This window comes from Somniosus microcephalus, chromosome 1, assembly GCF_052327205.1.
Source record: "Somniosus microcephalus isolate GS21.2 chromosome 1, FLI_Smic_1.0, whole genome shotgun sequence".
NCBI lineage: Eukaryota > Metazoa > Chordata > Chondrichthyes > Squaliformes > Somniosidae > Somniosus > Somniosus microcephalus.
Genome location: NC_140987.1, coordinates 230,494,692 through 230,518,127, shown reverse-complemented (window position 1 = coordinate 230,518,127; position 23,436 = coordinate 230,494,692). Strand labels below are relative to the sequence as shown.

General features: G+C 43.5%; 1 protein-coding gene across 1 annotated transcript in view; it reads left to right on the top strand.

Moving 5' to 3' along the window:
* The first annotated feature begins 6,636 nt into the window (after positions 1–6,636).
* The window catches only part of epha5 (EPH receptor A5), a 496,258-nt gene continuing 479,458 nt past the window's right edge, over positions 6,637–23,436 (top strand). The window contains exons 1-2 of the mRNA XM_085991135.1: positions 6,637–6,842; positions 19,046–19,110. Coding sequence (XP_085847261.1) covers positions 6,716–6,842; positions 19,046–19,110 — 192 coding nt within the window. The 5' untranslated portion in view covers positions 6,637–6,715. The remainder of the gene's footprint in view (positions 6,843–19,045; positions 19,111–23,436) is intronic.

Here is a 23,436-nt window from a genome sequence, read left to right as displayed (position 1 = left end):
GGGGGAAAAGGGGAGGGGAGGGGGAAAAGGGGAGGGGAGGGGGGGAGAAAGGGGAGGGAGGGGGGAGAATGGGGAGGGGGGAGAAAGGGGAGGGGGGAGTAAGGGGAGGGGAGGTGTGGAGAAAGTGGGGGGAGAAAGGGGAGGGGAGGGGGGAGAAAGGGGAGGGGGGAGAAAGGGGAGGGGAGGGGGGAGAAAGGGGAGGGGGAGAAGGGGGAGGGGAGGGGGAGGGGGAGGGGGTGGGGGGAGGGGGAGGGGGTGGGGGGAGGGGGAGGGGGAGGAGACGGGGGAGGGGGGAGGAGGCAGGGGGGGAAGGGAGAGGGAGGGAAGGGAGGGGGAGGGGGAAGGGGGAGAGGGGGGAGCGGAGGGGAGGGGGGAGGGGAGAGGGGAGAGGGGGGAGGGGAGAGGGGGGAGGGGAGAGGGGGAGAGGGGAGATGGGGGAGGGGAGAGGGGGGAGGGGAGAGGAGAGGAGGGGAGGGAGAGGGGGAGGGGGAGAGGAGGAGTGGAGAAAGGGAGGGGGGAGCCAGCAGACCCTCTCCCCTCTGCCGGCGATGGCTCCGCTGAGCTCCGTGCCACCCCATGCACTGACATGCCGAGCGCAGCGCCCCGGTCAGCCCGAGCCCCACCCTCCTGAGGCGGCTTGAGACGGCCGATTGTGGCAGGCTGGGCTCGGTTGCCTTGGTAACCCTCCTCTTCTCTCCGCCTCCCGATCTTCGGGACCGGGCCTGAGCGGCTTGAGACGGCCGATTGCGGCTGGTGAGCCTGGTTGCCGGGGTAACCCTCTTCGCTCCCGCTCCCCTCCCGAGCCCCACCGCCCCCCGCTAACCTGCTCACTTCCCTTTGGCCGCGCTCTGTGTGGAGGTGCGCGTGCGCCGTGCAGCGCTAGCGTGAATGAAGCCCCAGACAGCCTTTACCAAGATGGCTGGCCGCTGGTTCGGAATCTGGCCCAGCGGGGGGGTGGGGGGTGAGGGGTGGGAGGAGCTTGCCACAAAACAATTGCCTAGGGTCCAGCATGGCTGGCAACAGACACCCAGGCTTCGAGGCCTACCTGCAAAAACGGGGAAAGGTAGGAAAATTAATGAGATTAGATAAAATATTTAGAAAGTAATTAACTTTTTTTAAAAACAATATGTGTTTTAAAAGCAACTTTTTTTTTTAAAGACGCAGAAAGCGGGAAAAAGAAATGAAAAGTTTGGAATCAAGATGGCGGCGACTCACCTCGGTTCAGAACGATATGGCCCGCCCACGCACGCACCGATTGGTCGACCGTCAGGTCACCGAAGCATAGGATTGTTCAATCGTCCCGTCACTCGACTCTAGGAGGGCCCGCCCGCACGCGCCAGGAACCCGCCGTACGATTGGTCGACCTCGATGTGACTCTATTGCTAATGAGCGGATAATGAGATGCTAATGAGTGGAATTTTGAACGTTTTTTGGATACCGCGGGCGCAATTTTTGTCTGGCCAAAACGTAAATACGCTTACGACCATTCCGGAATCGTACGCTTTCTTTTGATGTAAAGCACGTGTTGGTACGCTCTATAACTTTCGAGTGTATAGCCGGACAGACGCACCGAAGGACAGACAGACAGAGAGATAGACAGACAGATGAATCCTTTTATATATATAGATATATCCCTGAGTGTATAAATATACATTCATATAATTTGCATATACTCTTTTCTTATATTTAGTGGTTGTCCCTCTGTTTATGGCAAGCTGTAACATAGTGTGCCGCTAAGGTTACACAATTTCTCTCTTCCCCTAGTAGGTATGGGAGTTTTTGGTCGTCATTCAAATTTCTGAATTCCGGGCATATTTTTGTGAATTTTGGGTAGAAATTCTCCCTTATGCCCTGTTATTTTCTACAAGCTGTGAGGAAGTGCATCTCTGTCTCCACCACTCCCTGACTGCAGTGAGAGCATATCCTGTCCTCTCTTGGTAGCCGGGTCTGCCTGTGTCTACCTTTTTCGATGGCCAGGCTATGTTCACTAAGTCTGTACATTGTCAAGGTTTTTCTCAGTTTGCTATCCTTTACCATGGTCAGGTAATCAGCCATGTTGTATTGTCTGTTTAGGGCCAAGTAGCAATTGAGTTTGCTTTGGGTTTTTGTTGTTTCTGCCCAATATGACAGATATTTTTCCTTTTGCTTAGCGACGATTGTGTTGGGTCGAATTCTTTGTGTTACGCTGTCACTGTCCTGGGGCTGGTTATTGTTAGTTGTGTTATTAGTTACTTCACTGAGTCCCAGGACTAGTTGACTGAGGGTATTCTTCTTTATGGTCCTCTCTTGGCATTTCAGGGCTTTGTAATGATAGCATTGGGGGTTGCTCATTTCTAGGTGTTTCCAAAATTTGGTGGCTCTTTTTTGGATAGTGATTATTAATGGATATTGGCCTAGTTCTGCCCTGCATGCATTGTTTACGGTTTTCCTTTGAGTCCGGAGGATACTTTTACAGAATTCTGCATGTAGGATCTCAATTGGGTGTTTGTCCCATTTTGCAAATTCTTGTTGTGTTAGCGGTCCCCACACCTCACTGCCATAGAGTGCAATTGGTTCAATTACTGATTTAAAAATTTTGAGCCAAATGCTAATTGGGATTTCTATTTGGATTGATTTTTTAATGGCATAGAAAGCCCTTCTTGCTTTCTCTTTCCCTCTCTCTCCCTCCCTCCCCCCCTCTCCGTCTCCCTCCCCTTGTCTCCCCCTCTCTCTCCCTCCCTCCCCTGCCTAACAATCTATCTCTTGCAATTGTGCATTCAGTGGGGGAAGGAGAGAGAGAGAGAGAGAGGGAAAGAGAGAGAGAGAGGGAAAGAGAGAGGGGGAAGGAGAGAGGGAGAGGGAAGGAGAGAGAGAGAGGGAAGGAGAGAGAGAGAGAGGGAAGGAGAGAGAGAGAGAGGGAATGAGAGCAAGAGAGAGAGAGGGGGGAAAGAGAGAGAGAGGGAAGGAGAGAGAGAGGGAAGGAGAGAGGGAAGGAGAGAGAGAAAGAGAGGGAAGGAGAGAGAGAGAGGGAAGGAGAGAGAGAGAGAAATAAAGAGAGAGACAGACAGGGGGGAAGGAGAGAGAGAGAGAGAGGGGGGAAGGAGAGAGAGAGAGGGAGAAGGAGAGAGAGAGAGGGAGGGAAGGAGAGAGAGAGAGGGAAGGAAGGAGAGAGAGAGAGAGGGAAGGAGAGAGAGAGAGAGGGGGGAAGGAGTGAGAGAGAGAGCAGGGGGGAAGGAGAGAGAGAGGGAGAGGGAAGGAGAGAGAGAGATGGGGAAGGAGAGAGAGATAGAGAGAGGGGGAAGGAGAGAGAGAGGGGGGGAAGGAGAGAGAGAGAGAGAGGGGGGAAGGAGAGAGAAAGAGAGAGGGGGAAGGAGAGAGAGAGAGGGAAGGAGAGAGAGAGAGGGGGAAAGGAGAGAGAGAGGGGGAAGGAGAGAGAGAGAGAGAGAGAAGGAGAGAGAGAGAGAGGGGCGAAGGAGAGAGAGAGAGAGGGGGGGAAGGAGAGAGAGAGCTGCCGCTTCTCCGGTCGATGTGTTGCGGGCTGACCCCTGGTGAGCGCTCCGATCAGCTGAGCTGGAGCCCCTGCACGCAGCGTAGCACCTCAGGTCCGGCCGGGCTCTCGGGCTGCGACTTACCTCAGCTGAGCTCCCGCTTCGGGAGAGAGAGAGAGAGAGAGGGGGGGGAAGGAGAGAGAGAGAGAGAGAGAGGGGGGAAGGAGAGAGCGAGGGGGGAAGGACTTAGAGGCAGGCCGCGGTGATCGTGTGCGGCCTAGTGCTTCAGGCGTGGCCGGGCTCTCGGGCCGCAACTCACCACAGCTGAGCTCCTGCTTCGGGAGAGAGAGAGAGAGAGAGAGAAATTCCTGAATCAATACTAATGAATCAACAATTTCCTCACCTCCATTACCATTCTTTTAGCTTCAGGCCTGGACGGTCTTTAATGGCCACCACTCACCTCAGCTCAGCTTCTGCTTGGCAGTTTGAAGGATTAGGCCCCGCCCACAAATGCCATGAAATGCCCCCTGTGCCCCCGTAGGATTGGTCAACCATCACGTCACTCAACGCTAATGAGCGGTATGATTGGTCAACCGCTAATGAGTGGATTTTGTCCATTTTTTGAACGTTTTTTGTATACTGTCCGAACAATTTTTGTCTGACCAAAAAGTAAATACACCTATGACACTCCCCTAATCATAAGCTTTCTTTTGATATAACATATGTGCAGGTATGCTCTATAACTTTTGAGTGATGCCTGGACAGACAGACAGACAGACACCACGATCCTTTTTTATTAAATACTAGCTGGGGGGCCCGGCGTTGCCAAGGCTTTTTTGTAAAATGGCAGTTTGAAGGATTAGGCCCTGCCCACCCCATAGGATTGGTCAACCATCAAGTCAATCAACGCAAATGAGCGGATTCCCCCGTAGGATTGGTCAACCATCAGGTTTTTGAACATTTTTTGTATACTGTCCGAACAATTTTTGTCTGACCAAAAAGTAAATACGCCTATGACACTCCCCTAATCATAAGCTTTCTTTTGATATAACATATGTGCAGGTACGCTCTATAACTTTTGAGTGTGTAGCGGACATACATACAGACAGACAGACATGCAGACAGACAGACGGACGGGTCATTTTTATATATATAGATAGCGATAGAAGATAAAGATATACAAAGGTGTGGCAGAAGATATCTGAAGGCACAATGTGAAATAATGATCCACAGCTTGCTGTTATAAACTTACACATTTTGAGCGATTAAGTCAACATGCGTTGTACAATTTGAATCAGTATCTCCATACGTCCCATCCCTGCTGAATAAGTTCATAACTTTTTTCTGCCGTTCCATGGTGGTTTCTGATCAATAATTTTGTGTTTTCGTTTTTCTTTTGGAGCGTGACACGGATTACGTTGTTGGCGGTGCAAATATAATTTGACATGCAAGACCAGATACGGTTAAAGCAATGGTTTTAATTATAAGATTCCGAACTACCCGTTGAAGCTTCCAGTTGTAAAGTAGGATGAGCTGAGAGCTCGGAAGCTAGACAGTGTCTGATGAGTGGTGCTGACAGTGAACGTCGGAACTTCCTAAATGCAGCAGAGGTGTTGTCTAAAAGCCAGTCAGCTCAAAGGCTCGAACGCCGTCATTCGAAATTGGAAAATTGCAGTGTTTGGGGAGAGCAAATATATAAAGTGAGGAGTGAGTACCACTCTAAACAGTTAAAGAGATGTAGCAGTAACGGGAGGAGCTGAGCGGTCTGGCAGAAGAGATCTTGAAATCGCCAGAGCAGCTGGGAATAGAGGGTGTACCACGAACAGCTCAGAAAAGCGAGTTTTCAACAGGTCAGCTTCGGAAAAGAAGATGGAAAAGGGGGAAATGTATAGAAGCAAAACAAATAGGAAACATGCAAGAACAAATTTTAAGTAAATTAAAGAAAATCAAGAGAAAGGAAGCCCAGTTTATAGCAGATTGATAGCGCAGCAACGAAATTTAAAAGGGAATTAACGACTATACTCAGATTTTCTTAAGTCACGGTAAAAAATATTTTCTTCCCACAACCGATAATTCAGAAGTTTTTATGCATTGAAATAAAAATGATATTATTCTGTTGCCGATTGTTAGAAGTTCTCCTTATGTTGCCGATAATGTCAATCTTATGTCACCGGCGGATTGAAATTGTGACTTATTCATTTCAAGGATTAACACGTTCGTGGTATAAATTTCAATGTGTAATATCTGTGGTTTCAAAGATGCGATCTTTATTTTGCATTCAGTGAAAAATATAGCCGATAAACACGTCTTTTTGAGCCCAAGAAACTGTGCCAATCTCTCTAGAAGAAGTTACAACAGTTAAAATAAATCCGGAGAGTAATAATTCCAGAAAATCAGAAATAAAAAGTAATTTTGGCTTATTACATCATTTTGTATTATGTAGGGCGATAGCGGGATCTCCCCCTAGTATTTTGGGAATATATTCCACCATCCTGTCTATTTTTTTGTGAGAACTACGAATCGCTGTTCTTGGTGCTACAATTGCTGATGATCTCACAGAGAGTGAGTTAGAAAGAAACCAGGCTTCAGCCGTATTGATCAGGACGAGTCGGTAGATTTCTGTGGTACACAGGGACTGGCAGCGGCAGCCAGGACTCCACCAACTTCTGCCTTGTAGCCGGCTGGAAAGTGGCATGGTGCTGTGCTGAGGGTGATTGACAGGCCCGTGCTGAGTGACTCCTCCTCCCGCTCTCTCCCTGACGGTGTGTAAGTGGATGGGAGTGGAGTAGCTCAGTATCTCTCTCACACACTTGCATAAAACAGTCTTGAGTGGCTCAGACTGGCTGAGGCTGGGTAGGTGGGTAGCAGCCTGTGCCTGTGACTCAGAGGGGGCAATGCGGGATCGGGGGTGCAGTTTGTAGACCAACCTCCCCCCATCCCCACTCGATTCCATCTCTCTCCACCCGTACCCTCCTGCACCTTCACCACCGCCCCCCCCCCCCCTTCCCCAAGTGTGTGTCTGGTGCAGAGGCTGCACCTCCCCCCTAGTGTGTGTGGTGCAGAGTCTGCACATATATAGACAGAGGGCTGAGCACCTCCCTCCCTCCCTCCCTCCCCTGCATGCTCGCTCCCGGGCGGACTCTGAGGCGAGTGCCGCCCCCTTCCCCCCGGGTCACTGCCAGACTGACAGAGCCACACAGACACCGAGCGCCAGCCGCGCACACTCCACTTTGGTCCGGGGCCGAGCGATGGCGCGGCGGCGGAGCGCGGCGGCAGCCCTGCGGACCTCACTACTGTGCTGGACTTATTCCTACTTCTCCTGTCTGGTCTGCTGGAAGCTGGAGGGGTGCAGCGGGGCCACGGGGCACAACCAAGGTAAGCGGAGGCAAGGACGTCGCATAATTCATAATCATAATATAAGTTGCCCCCTTTCCCGACTTTTTTGTGACATCGAGGGACACGGACAACAGCCCAGTCATCGCCACTGACCTGCTCCGTCCTGTCACTCGTGCACTGGTGCTCTTAGCCCAGGTCCGAGCCCCCAGACCCCAGCTCCAGGACCCCAGATCACAGACCCCAGCTTCGAGCCCCCAGACCCCAGACCTCAGCTCAAAGACCCCATCTCCCAGACCCCAGACCCCAGCTCCAAGACCCCAGACCCCAGCTCCAAGACGCCAGACCCCAGCTCCAAGACCCCAGACCCCATCTCCCAGACCCCAGACACCAGCTCCAAGACCCCAGACCCCAGCTCCAAGACGCCAGACCCCATCTCCCAGACCCCAGCTCCAAGACCCCAGACCCCAGCTCCAAGACCCCAGACCTCAGCTCAAAGACACCATCTCCCAGACCCCAGCTCCAAGACCCCAGCTCCAAGACCCCAGACCTCAGCTCCAAGACCCCATCTCCCAGACCCCAGCTCCAAGACCCCAGCTCCGAACCTCCAGACCTCAGCTCCAAGACCCCAGACCTCAGCTCCAAGACCCCAGACCCCAGCTCCAAGACCCCAGACCCCAGGTCAAGACCCCATCTCCCAGGTCACAGACCCCAGCTCCAAGCCCCCAGACCCCAGCTTCGAGCTCCCATCTCCCAGACCTCAGCTCCAAGACCCCATCTCCCAGACCCCAGCTCCAAGCCCCCATCTCCCAGACCCCAGCTCCAAGCCCCCAGACCCCAGCTTCGAGCCCCCATCTCCCAGATCCCAGCTCCGAGACTCCAGACCTCAGCTCCAAGATCCCATCTCCCAGACCCCAGATCTAAGATTTCGACCCCATCTCCAAGATCCCAGCTCCGAAACCACAGACCCCAGTTCTGAGACCCCAGCTCCCAGACACAGATCCCAGCTCCCAGACCCAGATCCCAGCACCCAGATCCCAGCTTCCAGACCCAGATCCCAGCTCCCAGATCCGAAATCCCAGACCGCAGCTGCGAGACCCCAGCTCCCAGCTCCCAGACTCAGCTCCGCGGCCCCAAGACCTTAGATCCCAGCTCAGAACCCCCCAGACCCCTGGATCCCATGCCCGAGCCCGTTCTCTCCCCTTAATTTTTGTTGCACCATTTCAGCCGGCTTGGGTTTTTTTATACAAATTGTATATATTTTAAAACATTCAATTTAAGAATCAATTCCCACCTTTTCTCTCCTAACTTTTCTCGGGCTGTATTCCTTCCATTGGTAAAGGTGGGGGTTATTTCATGGCTATCTCTCCACCCTTTCAACTTGTCCCCACACCTCTGTCTCGGGCTGTTACATCTTTTTGGCTTTTGGAAACTTTGAAGGTGATGTCCGCTCGGACTCGCACTGGGGGCTGACACGCGTACAGCCGTCAAACTGTGTGCCGGCTCCCACTGCGGGACTGCCAGCACCTCTGACCAGAGCAGTGACTAAAGTTTTTTTTTGGGGGGGGGGCGGGGAGAGAAGCATTTTATAAAGAAATTGTTGCTGCAAACTTAAAATCGCGTATAAAGTGTTATGTTAAGGTTACTGGCTACCTCCCTTTTCTGAAGGGACTGGGTTTAAAAACGAAAGGAGAAGGGCACAGCGTGTGGACCTGTTCCCAGTGCACTAGCAATCCCCATGCGCCTTGCAATGCCCCTTTGATGGCTGAATACAGCATTCACGGTCGTTGAAATTGTTTGCAGTTCCGGATACCTTGTGGCATGAATTCATTTGGTTTGAAATTCTTTTTCAGGGATTCGAAATATTCCTGATCTTGGCAATTGAATTTGCACATTATTTTTACACATTATTTGCAAAGTTTACCGATTCGGGCCAATTTTACTGAACTACAACGAACTTGTCCCGAGTCAAAGACATTGCTCACCAACGTTAGAACTGCATAGCACGAACGGCCTAAACTTTATTGTAGGGGAGCATTTAAACAAAGTAACAGGAATTGTGACTGAAACTTGCTTGCTAAGCACCGAGGGCTTGGTAGTGAGAGTGTCTTCCAGTAACTGCAATACAACGAGTTGGTGACAGTGACTGTGATAGTGTGCGCCACGGTTAATGCTTTAATTGCACCCCTGTGTGCTTGAACTGCACCGGTCATGTTTGATAGAGGGTTTAATCTTCCCTTGAGACGCCTCTCCTTGTTTGTAAGCTGTACGAGTTTTAATGTAAGACTGCTATTCTGCAGTTACCTTTCGAGATCGTTTTGCAACAGTGTATGTGCTTTTTGGAAATTCAGAACCAAAGTTTATTTTTAAATAAACAAACACAACTTTGAAAGCTTCTCTGCGACGGTCTTCTGCAGAGAACAGCGAGTGTAGGGTCACATTGACGTAACAGTAAAACACTGAATTTTATTTGAGTGGATAGGCGAAAGTGTAATCCCGATTGCTATTTCATTCTACGGTCGACCAAATAATAATTCATTTTAATCGACAAAATACGATCTTATATATTTCTTGCTAAAAAAAATGCATCAGTTGTGAAACAAACAACTCAAAGCAATGTTTCCTCTTGAATCTGATGCTGCAGAAAATGAAGAGGACGAGCTCTCTTCCCCTCTTTGCGGTCAGGACGCTTGAAATTGTAAATGGTTACGCCAATGTAATAAAAAAAGTCAGTGCCTCAAAAGTGTCTAGAACTTTTACAATTTATATATTTTGTGAAAAGAAAAAAGAAAAAAACCTGCAAACATTGGAAACCAGAAATTAAAACAAAATGCAGGAAATTCACAGCATGCTTTATCAGAGAAAAACATAGGTTCATGCTTTGCGTATTGAATTTTCATTATCATTGAATGATTGTGTGATCTGGGTGTTAAATGGAAGTAATTGATCATTTTGCACCCGTACTTAAAACACACATTCAGAAGGATTGTCTTCGAATGAAATTAAAACTGTTGGATAGAACACACATTTTAATACGGAATTAAACGTAAATTCTCTTAAAATGAAAATCCATTGTTATTTATATTTAATATCCTCACCTATCATTCCTACTTTTGCACCATGCAGTATTTCGTTGCTTTACGGTCCTTACTTGCAACAGAAAGTTTGTCTTGGTTTGTGTGTCCTGGGTGCTGTGCGAGCTCGTGCAGTTGGTGTGGGAAAGGCAGTTCAAAAGCCATGAGCAATTATTGGCTCAGCTAACGGCAGATCATTGCCACTGAAGCAACATCCATCTGCAGCGTGTGATTAACAATGTTACCTTTTCAGTAAATCAAATTACTGTTGCTGGGATCCGTGCGATTACCGGTAAAGTTATAAATGCACAATTTTATTGGGCTGGAAAAATAAATGAACTGTCGCAGTAGCTGCCGTTTTATTGCTGCTCCATTTCCTGTTTTAAATGCCTGCTGTCTTCATTTTTAAGATGATGATGCTTGATTTATGAGGACACTTTTACTGTTACACGCTTTCTTTGGTTTTAATAGTAGAGGTGAGCAGAACCTTGACAGAAACAGCGTAGGTACATAAAATGGCACACAATATGTAGGGAATAATTAACTTATGTATTGTGCTTTCAAGGGTAAGAACTGGATAATAAACAGAACTAGTAAATGTCATTGTTTTGAGGATGGCTACACTTGTAATATGCTAAGATGCCTGGAAACAATGATACCTGCTCTCTTGTGCAGCAAAGTTGCGGTCCTGTTTCTACCAACCCTGCAGCAGCTAATGGTGGTAAATCAAGTAAAACATATTATCCCTTTGAGTGTTGAATGTCTTTTACACGTTCAACCATGACAGTTTCTTGTCCCTTGCCTGAGATCAATATGAACGTTTACTATTCTCTGGAAGGAACATTAGACATGCTGGTCACCAGAACTGCAGAATGCCAAAAACAGTTGAAAACCTTTGATTATCATTTACCAACAGTAACACGAAAAATTAGAGGCACTTTCAACATCTTCGACATGTCTGAGCATTTTTGCACCGTAGCCACTGATTATTTGACATTGATGGTCACTAATCATTTCTGTAACACCATCTTCACTTTTAGTTTACTATCTTGCTAAAATGAAAATTATTAATGGATGGGCTGTGTCCCAAGTAGGTAAGTTGGAACGGAAGCTTTGTGTGCTGGTGATGTCATCAGAACACATTACTGAGCCATATCAGGCAGAATGCAGCAATATCTGGTGAAATAAATTTATTATACTCTTATAGTTAAGGACAATAAGACTAAACGATATGCTGCATATTAGGTTTTCTTAACCGGACAAGACAGAAAAAAATCATATTTAAGTAATTATTCCGCATGTAAGTGAAGTCAGATATTCAGCTTGAAGCAGTTAATCATTTACAGGTAGATATTTGTGACAGGAATAATGTAGCTACGACATGCATTCATGCATTCCTACGATGCTGAACTGTCAAGAATTTGCCACCTGAGTATGTGATGTATGGTGTTGATTGGGATGAAATATGTTAGCATATTATAAAGGGACCTTTATTGAAGCAAAAACAATGTAAATGAGAACTCCCAAAAGTGTTTAAAGGAGTCTCAAGGTCTCTTTTGGGCTTTTACACCTTCAAAGTTCACTGTAGGAAAGGTATGTGTGCGTGGAGAGAATTGAAGGGAAAATGCTCAGTACTTCCATTTAATAACTGACTCAGGTCTTCAGTCAGAACCTAGAAACTCCTGTAATTGAGCAGCTCAGAGTTTTCTGAGCTGATGCTAAAATGAAAAATTTACTTAGCTGAATATGAATTGATTACTTTCTCCCCCTCCATACACTATTTTCCAACCTGCTTGCCTCTTTTAAACCCATTTCTGACTTTGCCCCATTTTCATTTGAGCTACTTTGGTAGATCATAACCAGCTCATCGTGGTCATATCTGTGGGATATCATGAAGAAATGCACTTTGGACCAGAGTGGTTTCCTGGACGAGTTTTGATCACCTAAGGGGAATGAAGAGGAATTCCAATTTCTCCCCTAATTGGCCTGGGTTTTTTATTTGCTTTTTCACCTCTCCCAGGAGATGACATCGATTTCAGGTGGGATGGTGAGTGCCTGTATTGTGATGTGCGGAACAGGCTGGATGGAGCAGTGGGTCTTTTCCTCTCTGTCATTATTTGTATGTTCAAAAGTGGCCACTGGTACCTGTGCTCTCTTATTCACAATGATGACTCATTTCAGCAGTCATTCTATTTGCCGTGTTAACACTTTTGTTGCAAAAATCAAAGAGGGAGGATCACCATGAAGATCCTTTAAAAAAACACAATAAACTCTACTGAATTCTTTGTGCTTTCTGTTCCTGTCTGTAATGATTTAAAAAAATAAATGTTTAGCTGTCATTGGGGACAGTATGAGAAAGCTGAATTAGCATCAATAGGGATAATCATTAACCCTGGGTGTTTCAGTAATTTTATCATTTCAGCTGTGTGCATTAATGCAGATTGCTCACACTGTTAGGTTCAGTAACTTCTCCATGACAGTATTCCCCAATGAGGTCATCAACACATAATTATCTTTAAAAAAATCCAGCAGATTTCTTTTCAAAAGGAATGTTAAAGTTAATCTTAATATTTCATTGCAAATAGAGTTCTGATGGTGATACTCTCTCCTTCAGCCCTATTTACCTGAGCACACACTACATTCTGCTTATCACGTTTGCTACAGCTGTTAGACTGGCCCTTGTTTAGACTGAAAACATTGTGGGCAGCCCTCCATGACTCTAAGGAAAAAGAAAGAAAAACTCACATTTATATAATGCTTTTACAGCCTTAGGGCATCCCAAAGCAACTTTACAGACAATAAATTACTTTTGAAATGTAGTCACTATTGTAATGTAGAGAATGCAGCAGCCAAAATGCGCACAGAAAGGTCCCCCAACCAGCAATGTGACAATGACCAGATAATCTGTTTTTTTAGTGATCTTGGGTGAGGGCTAACCATAAGCCAGGAAAATAGGGACAACTCCCATGCTGTTCTTCAAAACAGCACCATAAGATCTTTTACATCCACTTGTGAGGGCAAACGGGGCCTTGGTTTATTGTCTCATCCGAAAGACGGCACCTCTGACAGTGCAGCACTCCCTCAGTACTCCACTGGAGTGCCAGCTGAGATTTTGTGCTTAAGTTTCTGGAGTGGGACTCAAACTCTAACCTTCAAACTCAGAGGCGAGAGTGCTACCACTGAACCATGGCTGACACCTAGTTGTGTAGCATTTTCCAATGTTCTCTCCTCTCCTGAAGGCAATGACTCAGGCTGGGTTATGGTTCTGGGGCACTGACTGTTGACCAATACCTTGCGTAAGTGACCATTCTTCATTGCTGACCTTGACAATGAGTGTTGGCAGGGTATTCATTTGCAGGGGGAGGGGGGAGATGTTGAGAGGGCATCAAAGTATAGCCCAGTGTGCTGTGGCCAATTGTAGCATTCCAGACCACTGCCCTGGTTGATATCAACTAACTCAGCCCAGTTATTTAATATTGAAAGGGCAGGTAAAAAAAGACATGACTTTTGAGCAGCTTATTCAATCACGATACTACCTTTGAGGTACAGTAATGAGCGAGTAAGAATCAAAATGGCTTGGTCTATGTGAAGTTTGGTGATCTCAGCCAGGGCAGTGATGGTAATGCTGTAATTGGCTTCAGCATCATAGGCCAGAGAGGAGAAAATGCAGCCAGAGTTGTTATTCTCTAGTCGGGGAACCATCATAGACAGTGTACATGTATGGACATTCCATGAAGACAGATTGGAACCTGACTTTGATGCATCCTATAGATGAATAGCCTGCATAAATTCACTGTCTAGATTCATATGAAGAATGGTCAAACCTTCCCGATCCATATGTCTCAGTACTCTGTTGGATGGTGTAGTTACCCACTGGGCCATTGGTGCAGCTCACAACTGTGTTTATGCCTGGTGTTTTCTCTTGGGCTCAAGATAGAAGTTCAATGTCAGCTAATTGCCAGTATTTCATTTTGATAGCATAGGCAAAATGGAATGACAGTTTAGCTGCCATTTATTTGATTACATCACCTCTGAGGTAGAGTAATGTGTGAGTAACAATCACAATGCTTTCACAGCAGGGTTAAGTATTATACACAGTGTTCACACTATGAAAGATATTTTTATTTTATGCCCTATTGAAAAGTTGTCTGCTCCCATATACATTGGGGAAAAGGAGCAGGTAATTGCTCCTAAGTCAGCCTTGGCTCAGTGGTAGCACTTTGCTTCTGAGTCAGAAGGTTATGGGTTCAAGTCCCAATCCAGAGAAATGAGCACATAATTTAGGCTGACACTTCAGTGCAGTACTGAGGGAGTACCACACTGTCAGAGGTGCCATCTCTCCGATGAGCTGTTACACTGGCTCCCTTTCTGCCATCTCAGGTGGAAGTAAAAGTTCCCATGGTACTAGTCAAAGAAGAAGAGGAGTTCTCCCCGTGTCCTAGAAATATTTATGCCTCAACCAACATCACCAAAACAAATTAACTGGTCATTATCGCATTGCTGTTTGTGGGACCTTGCTGTGCGCATATTGGCTGCCAGGTTACCGACATTACAACAGTGACTACACTTCAAAAGTACTTCATTGGCTGTAAAGTGCTTTGGGACGTCCTGAGGTTGTGAAAGGTGCTATATAAATACAAGTTCTTTAAGTCTCTGTACCTCCTCCAGCCTTACAACCCCCCAACAGCTCTGCACTTCTCCAATTCTGGCATCTTGGCATCCCCAATTTTTTTCGCTCCACCATTGATGGCCATGCCTTCAGCTGCCTAGGCCCTAAACTCTGGCATTCGCTCGGTAAACCTCTCCATCTCTTTATCTCTCTCTCCTCTTTTAAGACACTCCTTAAAACCTACCTCTTTAACTAAGCTTTTGGTCATCTGTTCCAGTATCTCCTTATGTGACTTGGTGAGAAATTTTGTTTGAAAATCGCTCCTGTGAAGCGCCTTGGGAACTTTTACTACATTAAAGGCGCAATATAAAATGCAAGTTGTTGTTGTTGTTGAAAGGCTGATCCGCGCTTCCGAAGCCCATTTTGTTCCTTCTCTCCCTTCCTATGTGGAAGAAAATCACTTCATTCCCGATAGGTTGGTTGAGATCAAGGACTCATCATGCAGAAAATTGAGGGCACAAACCCGTATGCTACTATCCTCGTGGTGCTGAATGTTACTACCCCCGTGTGAAGCGCCCCTGAGCTGCCCTTGGATGAGCAGAGTACATTTGTATAGGGCTATTAGTGCTTTTGCAGCTGTCTACTTTTTTGTGTGTAAATGGGGGTCGGAGCAATTAGCGGCTGGGCTGCTGCAACCGAGAGCAGACTATCTGTTAGTTTTCTCCAGGTACCATATTTAGGTTATCTTTTTAGTTAGGCTTGAAGTGGCCCCTTCCTTGTGATGAAGTATTCAGAATGTAGAACTACTGATTCGGCTTTTCAGATAGTAAATGAAGACACCAAGTGAAATTACCTTTATTAACCCAGGGAGGAATTCTGTATCATTTCTGCTGATACAGAACATATATCATCAGGGCTGGAGTGTGTGTATTGAGGGAACAGTGTGGTTTACTTTGCTTTATGTTTTTAAAACATCGGTCAAATCATACGTCATTGCAATAGTCAATCTGATAATGTCAAAGCATAATTTTCATAAAAGCTTTATGTGGAAAAAAACCCGCATGTATAGTTTGTAAACTCCTAAGACAGGGTTAATGGAGCCTGGAATGGCCCAGCTCTATTCCTTGAACTGAAATTGGTTGAATTGAATTTATTGATAGTAAACCAAGCGCGTGATTTCTAAACTATGTGATTCTTCTCTCCACAACAATTATAATCAAAAGCTATAATGGCATTACTTCTACTTGCAATTTAGTCACCTTTAAATGTATTTCACATTGCTCTAGGGTCTAATAGATCTAAAATGTCTGTCAGCAGTTATTCTATCTGTGTCTAAAACTTTGGGGTCCTACTTCAGCCCTAAGTAGCCAGTGAATATGGTTGTTTGCATCTAGCTTTCACCTCGATGGTTTAAACAACAATTTGTACCATTTAATTGTTAAACACATACCTAGTTTGTCTGGGTTAAGGGTGTTCTTGGATTGTGAATCGGAGTGAATAAAAGAAGCTGGACATTTGCACGAGGAACTGGCTGAAACGAACGCTCGTTTGTTTGACCGCTCGTTTGTTTGTATCTGCTATTTGTTACAAAACTAAAATATTATGTTTTTTGGTTTGTAAGAATACTGTTTTTTTTGATGCGGATGGTTCCAATATGTTATTTCGAGATATATTTATTTATGGTTCCCAGGAGACCTCCAGTAATTACATTATAAAAGATTGAATACATCAATACACACCGAGTGTGCTGTATAATGCAACTTAAGAGCAGTTCAAACATTCTCGTCACTGTAATTGATGTACAACATATTCTCGTCATTTACTTCACTTCGTGAAGATAACGGGAAAAAGGCGATTCGAGCTGTACTACAGAATCTTCTGATGCACTGAATCATGCCCTACACGCCTTTCATGTTGAAGCTAGTTGTTTTTATCTCTGTGCCCCTCACGCATACAGATCCCACACAGAGTCAGTGTTCATCAGCCAGGCAACCTTTCTTCACGCCACACGAATCGGGATTACACGAAAAAACCAAAAGCTGTTATCAGCAGTTCCGCAACTTTGCAACTACATAGATCTTCGTGTTTCTAGACAAACACTTGGAAACTGCAAATCAGTTAAAACATTGCCTTCCCTCTGCAGAAACTCTGAGCCTTACCTCAGTTGCGCATGCACCAGATGGTGCTGTTCTGTGCGACAGAACATTGAGCATATTAAGAGTGGACTGCATTTAGTTTTGTTATTGTGCATTCATTTTCAACTAGGGAAAAGGAGTCGGGAGTATCGGCTGGTCTTGTATGTAATGGTGAGGACTTGTTTAGTGTTTAATTGCTGGTAAAGTCCTGTCAAATAGCTACATGCTTGACAAGTGGTGCAGGTACAATTCTCCATTCTCATACATGATGTATATTTTCAAGTGTATCGCCCAATGTCAAAAACTGCTCTTACAAATATACTCTCTTGTATCTGCACAACACACAGGTTGTTTTACACAACCTTGGTGGAAACATCTCTTTCTAATCCTTATCTTATCTGGGTTATCCACATCCTGACATTTCGCAGCCACTTGGCACTGAGTCAGCAGCAGTAGGTTCAGTTCTTTCATGTGGGGCCTCAGAACTGCAGAGTGCATTCTTCATTTTATCCTGAGAAATATAATGCTTATTGTTTTGGAAGCTAAGTGTGACTGTCCAGGAGCACTGTTCATATTCATATTGATGTGCTCTTAATTATTAATGAGGGTGCAGGTGAAACAATTTTAGGAAATCACTCAAAATAGAAGACTAAAATCTATAAAGTATTGTGATTCTGTAATGTAACAGATTTATAAAATGTTTAAGTAACAAACAGAACAATTATAATTCTTATTAAGGCATGGTGTTTTGTCTTAGAATTTTCATTGGTTATGTAGATGACCTTGTGTGACAAAGTATATGATACCATTAATATTAAATGTGCGTAGATGATGTCATCACTCATTAACATCCTTGCAGCAAAATGCCCGAGAAACATTGTGCAGAGTGATTACCAGCCATTGATAGAGGTAGATGGGAAAGCAGAAGGATAGTGAATTATAGGGGACTCTAAAAGTCAGCTTCTCATAGAAGTGTCAAGATACTAGAATTTGATATGTGTGGGTGTCACAAGAAATAGTCAGAATTATTTACTAAAAATCAAATTTCCTTCACTCATTGCATGGCTATTGCATATAAAGTTCCTTTTCAGTTTAAGCAGGTGCCATAAATAGCACAAAAACAGTCCATAAGAAAGCAAGCCAAAAGCATGCAGCATACATTGTAGTACTGCAGGTGGTTTGATGAAGGGAACTATTATACATTAAGAGATCTTTACAGAGCAGCAAAGGTGAATTCTGGAAGCAATGTCAATATCAATTATTAGCCCTAGAGTACAGCATTAATTATTGAAAATGTACATATTGTACCACCTACACTTTATTATTAAAATATTTTATTCAGGTTTGTTTGGGATATTGTTTGTGTTCATGAAGTACCTTTGTGACATTCTCCAGCTGCCTGAAAAAAATATTTAATAATTTTTGCCTAATGAACTAGTAAGTGAGCTGAGCTCTGATCCCTGCAGTAAAACTATTGTGTGATGTGACTCCGTTTCCTTTATAATGCTGTTAATGTTTCGACAGTAGCAATGTAACGATGAGATGCTTGTCTTTTCATACACACACTGATGCTTGTTGTCAACAACAGACGGATGCGCAGTTGCTGAAGTACTAATAACTGACATGTGAGTCAGTGCTACCTCTAAGCATTTCAGATGGTGTGAGACCGTGCAAAGAGCTCTGAACACACTTTATTCATACATCATGCAGTTATTTACATATCTGATGTATGAATTTTATAAGATATATATCAGTTTTCTGTTTTCAGTTATTAAATTAAATTATTTACTGAGGGGAAAAAATACATAGCAACACCACCTTCTTGAGAAAGAATAGCACATTCGCAGAACCTAAAACAAATTTATCCAAGAGCTATATTGAATAGCTATTGTGAAAGTTGCTTAAAATAAATGTAACCAAAAGTAAATTTAAAATAAGGTACAGAGATGTTTTATTCCTGAAAGTTATTAAGATACTCCAACTCTAATAATTAGGAACATAGGAACAGGAGTAGATCATTCAGTTCAATTGGATCATAGCTGATCTGTACCTCAATTCCATTTACTTGCCTTTACTCCATATCCTTTGGTAACCTTACTTAATAAAAATCTATGGATATCAGTCTTGAAAATTTAAATTAACTCAACATCCACAGCCCTTTTGGGGAAGAGAGTTCCGGATTTCCACTAGATTATTTAAGATTTTATCTTGAAAACATGTTATTAACTAAAATACTATAAAATATAGTTGTTTTTGCATTGAATATCATGCAAATAAAACTGAAATATGAAATTAATATCTATGCAAGTGGAATGCTTTTTCCTGAAGATTTTTGTTTCTGCCCTTCTTAAGGTGTCTGCAGCTGGCTCTGTCTGCAGCTCAGAATTAAGTAAACTTGACTGATTGTTTTGTTACTTGCTTTTACAGTTAACTTACTGGACTCCAGAGCTGTAATGGGAGACCTGGGATGGATAGCTTACCCAAAGAATGGGGTAAGTCTTTCAACATACTCTTTGCCACAAGCTGCATTAGCAGCCCATGTATTAAAGGTACATTTCAAGGTCTGAAATTCCCTGGAGTAATTCCTTGCCAACTAAGAAAAAGAAAGAATTGTACCATAAAGTAAGTGCAGGTTAGCATTTTTGTACAAGTCTTAACCAAAGGCAAAAATCTATTACACAAAGAATTAGCTTTAACCCTTCCAGCACGTCCTGTTCCCCAAGGTGACGTAACAGATGACACAGAGGCAGCCTCATTGCAACAGATATGGATTGTGTTAAATAGGGAAGTTGCCTAAATATTTAAGTAACATGGTACTGACCCCTTTAAACAAAGCTTCAACTCGCTGACCTACATTGGCTCCTAGTCCACCAACGCCTCGATTTAAAAATTCTCATCCTCATGTTCAAATCCCTCCATGGCCTTACCCCTCCCTATCTCTGTAACCTCCTCCAGCCCTACAATCCTCTGAGAACTCTGCGTTCATCCAACACAGACCTCTTGTGCATCCCTCACTTCTTTCACCTCACCAGGGGTGGCTGTGCCTTCAGCTGTCTCAGCCCTAAGCTCTGGAATTCCCTGGCTAAACCTCTCCGCCTCTCCACCTCTCTCTCCTCCTTTAAGATGCTGCTTAAAACCTACCTCTTCGACCAAGCATTTTGTCACCTGTCCTAATATCTCTTTCCTTGGTGTTAATTTTTGTCTGATTACGGATCTGTGAAGTGCCTGGGGATATTTTACTACGTTAAAGGTGCTATATAAATGTAAGTTGTTGTTTTTGTTGTTGTAGGTTTGAACCTGTTTGATCACAAATGTGCAAATCTAATATATAAATATTTATATAAATTTAACTAATAATATAAATATTATATGTATCTAATCATTTTAATTGTATTAAGTGTCACACTCAACTTGCAACTGAATCACTTAATTACATCACTTCAAAAACTGTGCTTGTTCTGTAGACCTGTATTTGAAGTCGGAGAATGGCAGATCAGAAGTTTCATATCGAAATGCATGTTTGGTACATATTTTTCAGGTTGTTAGTATTATGGGCATTATAGTCGATGTATATACGGGAAGTATTATTTGCAAGTATTAGTAATATGATTAAAAGGTAACACACAAAATTTGTAACTGTGGAATAAAATAGGTGCCAGGACAATTTAAATTTTCCTGGTTGGGAAGTGAGATTGAATTTGGTGTCTCAGGGTTTCTAAATTTTGTAGAGAATTGCTTCTTTTGTCAGAAGTATAAGTTTAGTCCCCGCCTTTAAGTATTTCAGATATTTGAAATTTCTGAAGTGGAAAACTCTTATACTAAAAATATAAAGCACAATAACAATAATAAATACAAATAATTTGCATAATATCAAAATAAGTATTCCATTCAATATTTTATTTTCAGTTATTTTGTTTGACATGTTGAATTTTTTTTTGGATGGGACAGTTTGAGATCTCTCACAGGAGCAAACCTTTTGAGCTTTTAAGCACAGTGAAAGCTCCTTTGACTATGTCGCCCATTTATGAGTAACATTTAATTCAGCACAAGCACAGATCAAACCATTCAAAGAACTCCAGCAACCCTCTACATTTGCCCTCAGCTCTGTGTTATGGACACCATGATATCATATTTTTGGCATTTTCTTCAGTTGATGCAGCATCAGAGATGTTTTCTTTTCCTCTTGCCAGAATACAGAATGCACAACAAAAATTCAAATTGCCCTGCGGGGAGCTCTTTAAAAAAAGTTATCCTGATTGATTACAAATGCATTCTTCTTAGATTAACTTGCATGACCATGCTGGTGCCCTATGATACCTTTTGCACCTTTTCTGTATGTGGAAGGATTGAGAAAATGTTGAAAAAAATAAACAATGTACCAAATTCTAATACAAAAGCAAAATACTACAGATGCTGGAAAACTAAAATAAAAATGGGAAATGCTGGAAATACTCAGCAGGTCAAGTAGCATATGTAGAGAAACAAACATAATTAATGTTTCAGGTTGATAACCTTTCGTCAGAACTGGAAAAAGTTAGAAATATAATAGAATTTAAGCAAGTGCAGAAGCGTTAACTCTGTTTGTTTCTCCACAGATGTTGCCTGACCTGCTGAGTATTTCCAGCATTTTCTGGTTTTATACCAAATTCTAATATTGCTGCTTCCCATTGTAGGGACAGATTCACAGATTGAACGGCACAATGACAAAGACAGGTGCAAATGCTTTCAGACAGGCACTCTGTTAATAATTTTAAGATAAATTAACAATTTGAAGAACTCACAAGTATTGATAGAAGGCATTTAGATGTGCTTCTTTGGAGTTGAAAGGCAATGAAGAAACATTATCTATGAACCAAATATCAAATAGAGCTTTTTCCGAAAAGATATGTAAGTACACAGAACATTTTAGTAAGTTTGCAGAATAGAATAAAAAAACTGATAATGATGCATTACTGACTTTGTAGGCCATCAAAAAGATTGGAGTGTTTTTCATATTGTGTAACCCACTGGAGGAAAATTCCTACACTGTATGCTCTATTACTGTACCACAAAATTCAATTTAATCATTCAAGATATTAACATGAGCAGATTATGCTTAACATAAAAAATGTATTTGTGATCAGAAAGCTAGCGTGTAATTTTCAGAGAAAGTATTGCTTCTATTTTGAAACTAGTTTATAAAATAAGATGCAAAACTGTGTACAATTTTTGATACACGTCCTGTTTTCACTGTTGCTGGGAGATGGTGGTTGATAGCTTGTAAAATACAATTAAGCTCAGAATTATTCCCCCTACACCTGGTACCGTGGTGTTTGAGATTGTATCTGATTTCCACTGTGATGTAGCTTGAGAGAAATGTATCATTTAAAACAATAAGGCATGCCTAGTTGCTCCTCACAAATCTTTCCTCTGTTTCCATATGCCTCTCAAATACACAAACAGCATAGTGTAAAGCTCATAGAATATAATTCTAGCTTTGAATTTTTCAATTTGTTTTTGCCTTATTTCGTTACACTACATCATGCAATGCAGGAAAATGACAGATTGAGCGGATTTTTCAAACACTGCCTCATACTCCACAAAGTCCCAGTAACTGGAATTTAAGATGACCAGTTGACAGACTATGAAAAACTCACTCATTCTGACTTAACCATCAGTCGGCTAAACAAACTGAATGTCCTTACAGTTAGCACACCACACAGTGGCTTCTGCTTTAATGATTAATCATTTATTGCCAAATTTGAAACTTATACCAACAAACACACTTCAACCCTAAGAGAAACAACAGGGCTGATTTTCACCTATAATGCAGATGGGCATGGCGGTGAGTGGAGCAATGGTACTGTCTGCCCAACGGCATTACCGAGAGGCCAGAACCATTTTCATGATCAGGCCCCTGTTTAATTTGATCGGAAAGCTGTCAGTGCTCGACGATGGCCAGTGAAGCGAGAGATTTTTGGGGGCCAGGAGCAGAATGAATGCTCAGGCTGGCCTTGCAAAAATCAGTGCCACAGCTTAATTTTTACAGCATTTTTGGAGGGTTCTGCACCAGTCCCTTTAGAGACTGCTGGCTCAGCTGCTCGATGCACAGTTCCACTGGGCGGAGTGCATGCTTGACCCAGTGGAACAACATAGCTGCATCAGGATCCCACAAACAGCGTAGGACTCCAAATTAAATATTTTAATTTCGGGTGGGAGCGCTGGTCGCTCATTTCAAGACCCACTCGAAAATCGAGTCGGGCGTGCTATGGACGATGAGTGGGCAGCAGGTTTTTTTAAATAAAATTTTCATCTGGCTACCATGTGAATGGGGCAGAGGACAGCTGAAATAGCCCTCAGTGTATCAAAACAAAATCGCCAAAATCAATGAAATAAGACTTCTGTGTTTAGGTCTTAAAATATAAGCCCTTGTAGTTAATGTTGAAATGCATATGATGTGAATCTGAGCAGCTCTCATGGAGATTTAAACAGAAATGTTAATTAATCTGTAAGCTTCTGTAGCAATAGGCGGCATATTCATTACCATATAAGAGAATAAAAATAATCTGAAGAGCTTTTAATCTACTTTTCAAACATTTCTTCATGAATCAGATGCATTGACAAGGCTAATTTCTTACTCCTTGAGATTACTGCCTAACTTTGCTTTCACCTGTCTCTTACCATTACTGAAACCCTAATCCATCTTTATTGCTACAAGACTTGACTCTAACCTTCCTCACCACCCTCCCTTCTTTCACCCTGCACAAATTCTAACTTACTTAGAACTCTAAGGCCCGCACCCTCGCCTGCATTTCCATCAGCAAGCTCCCTAGTTCCCT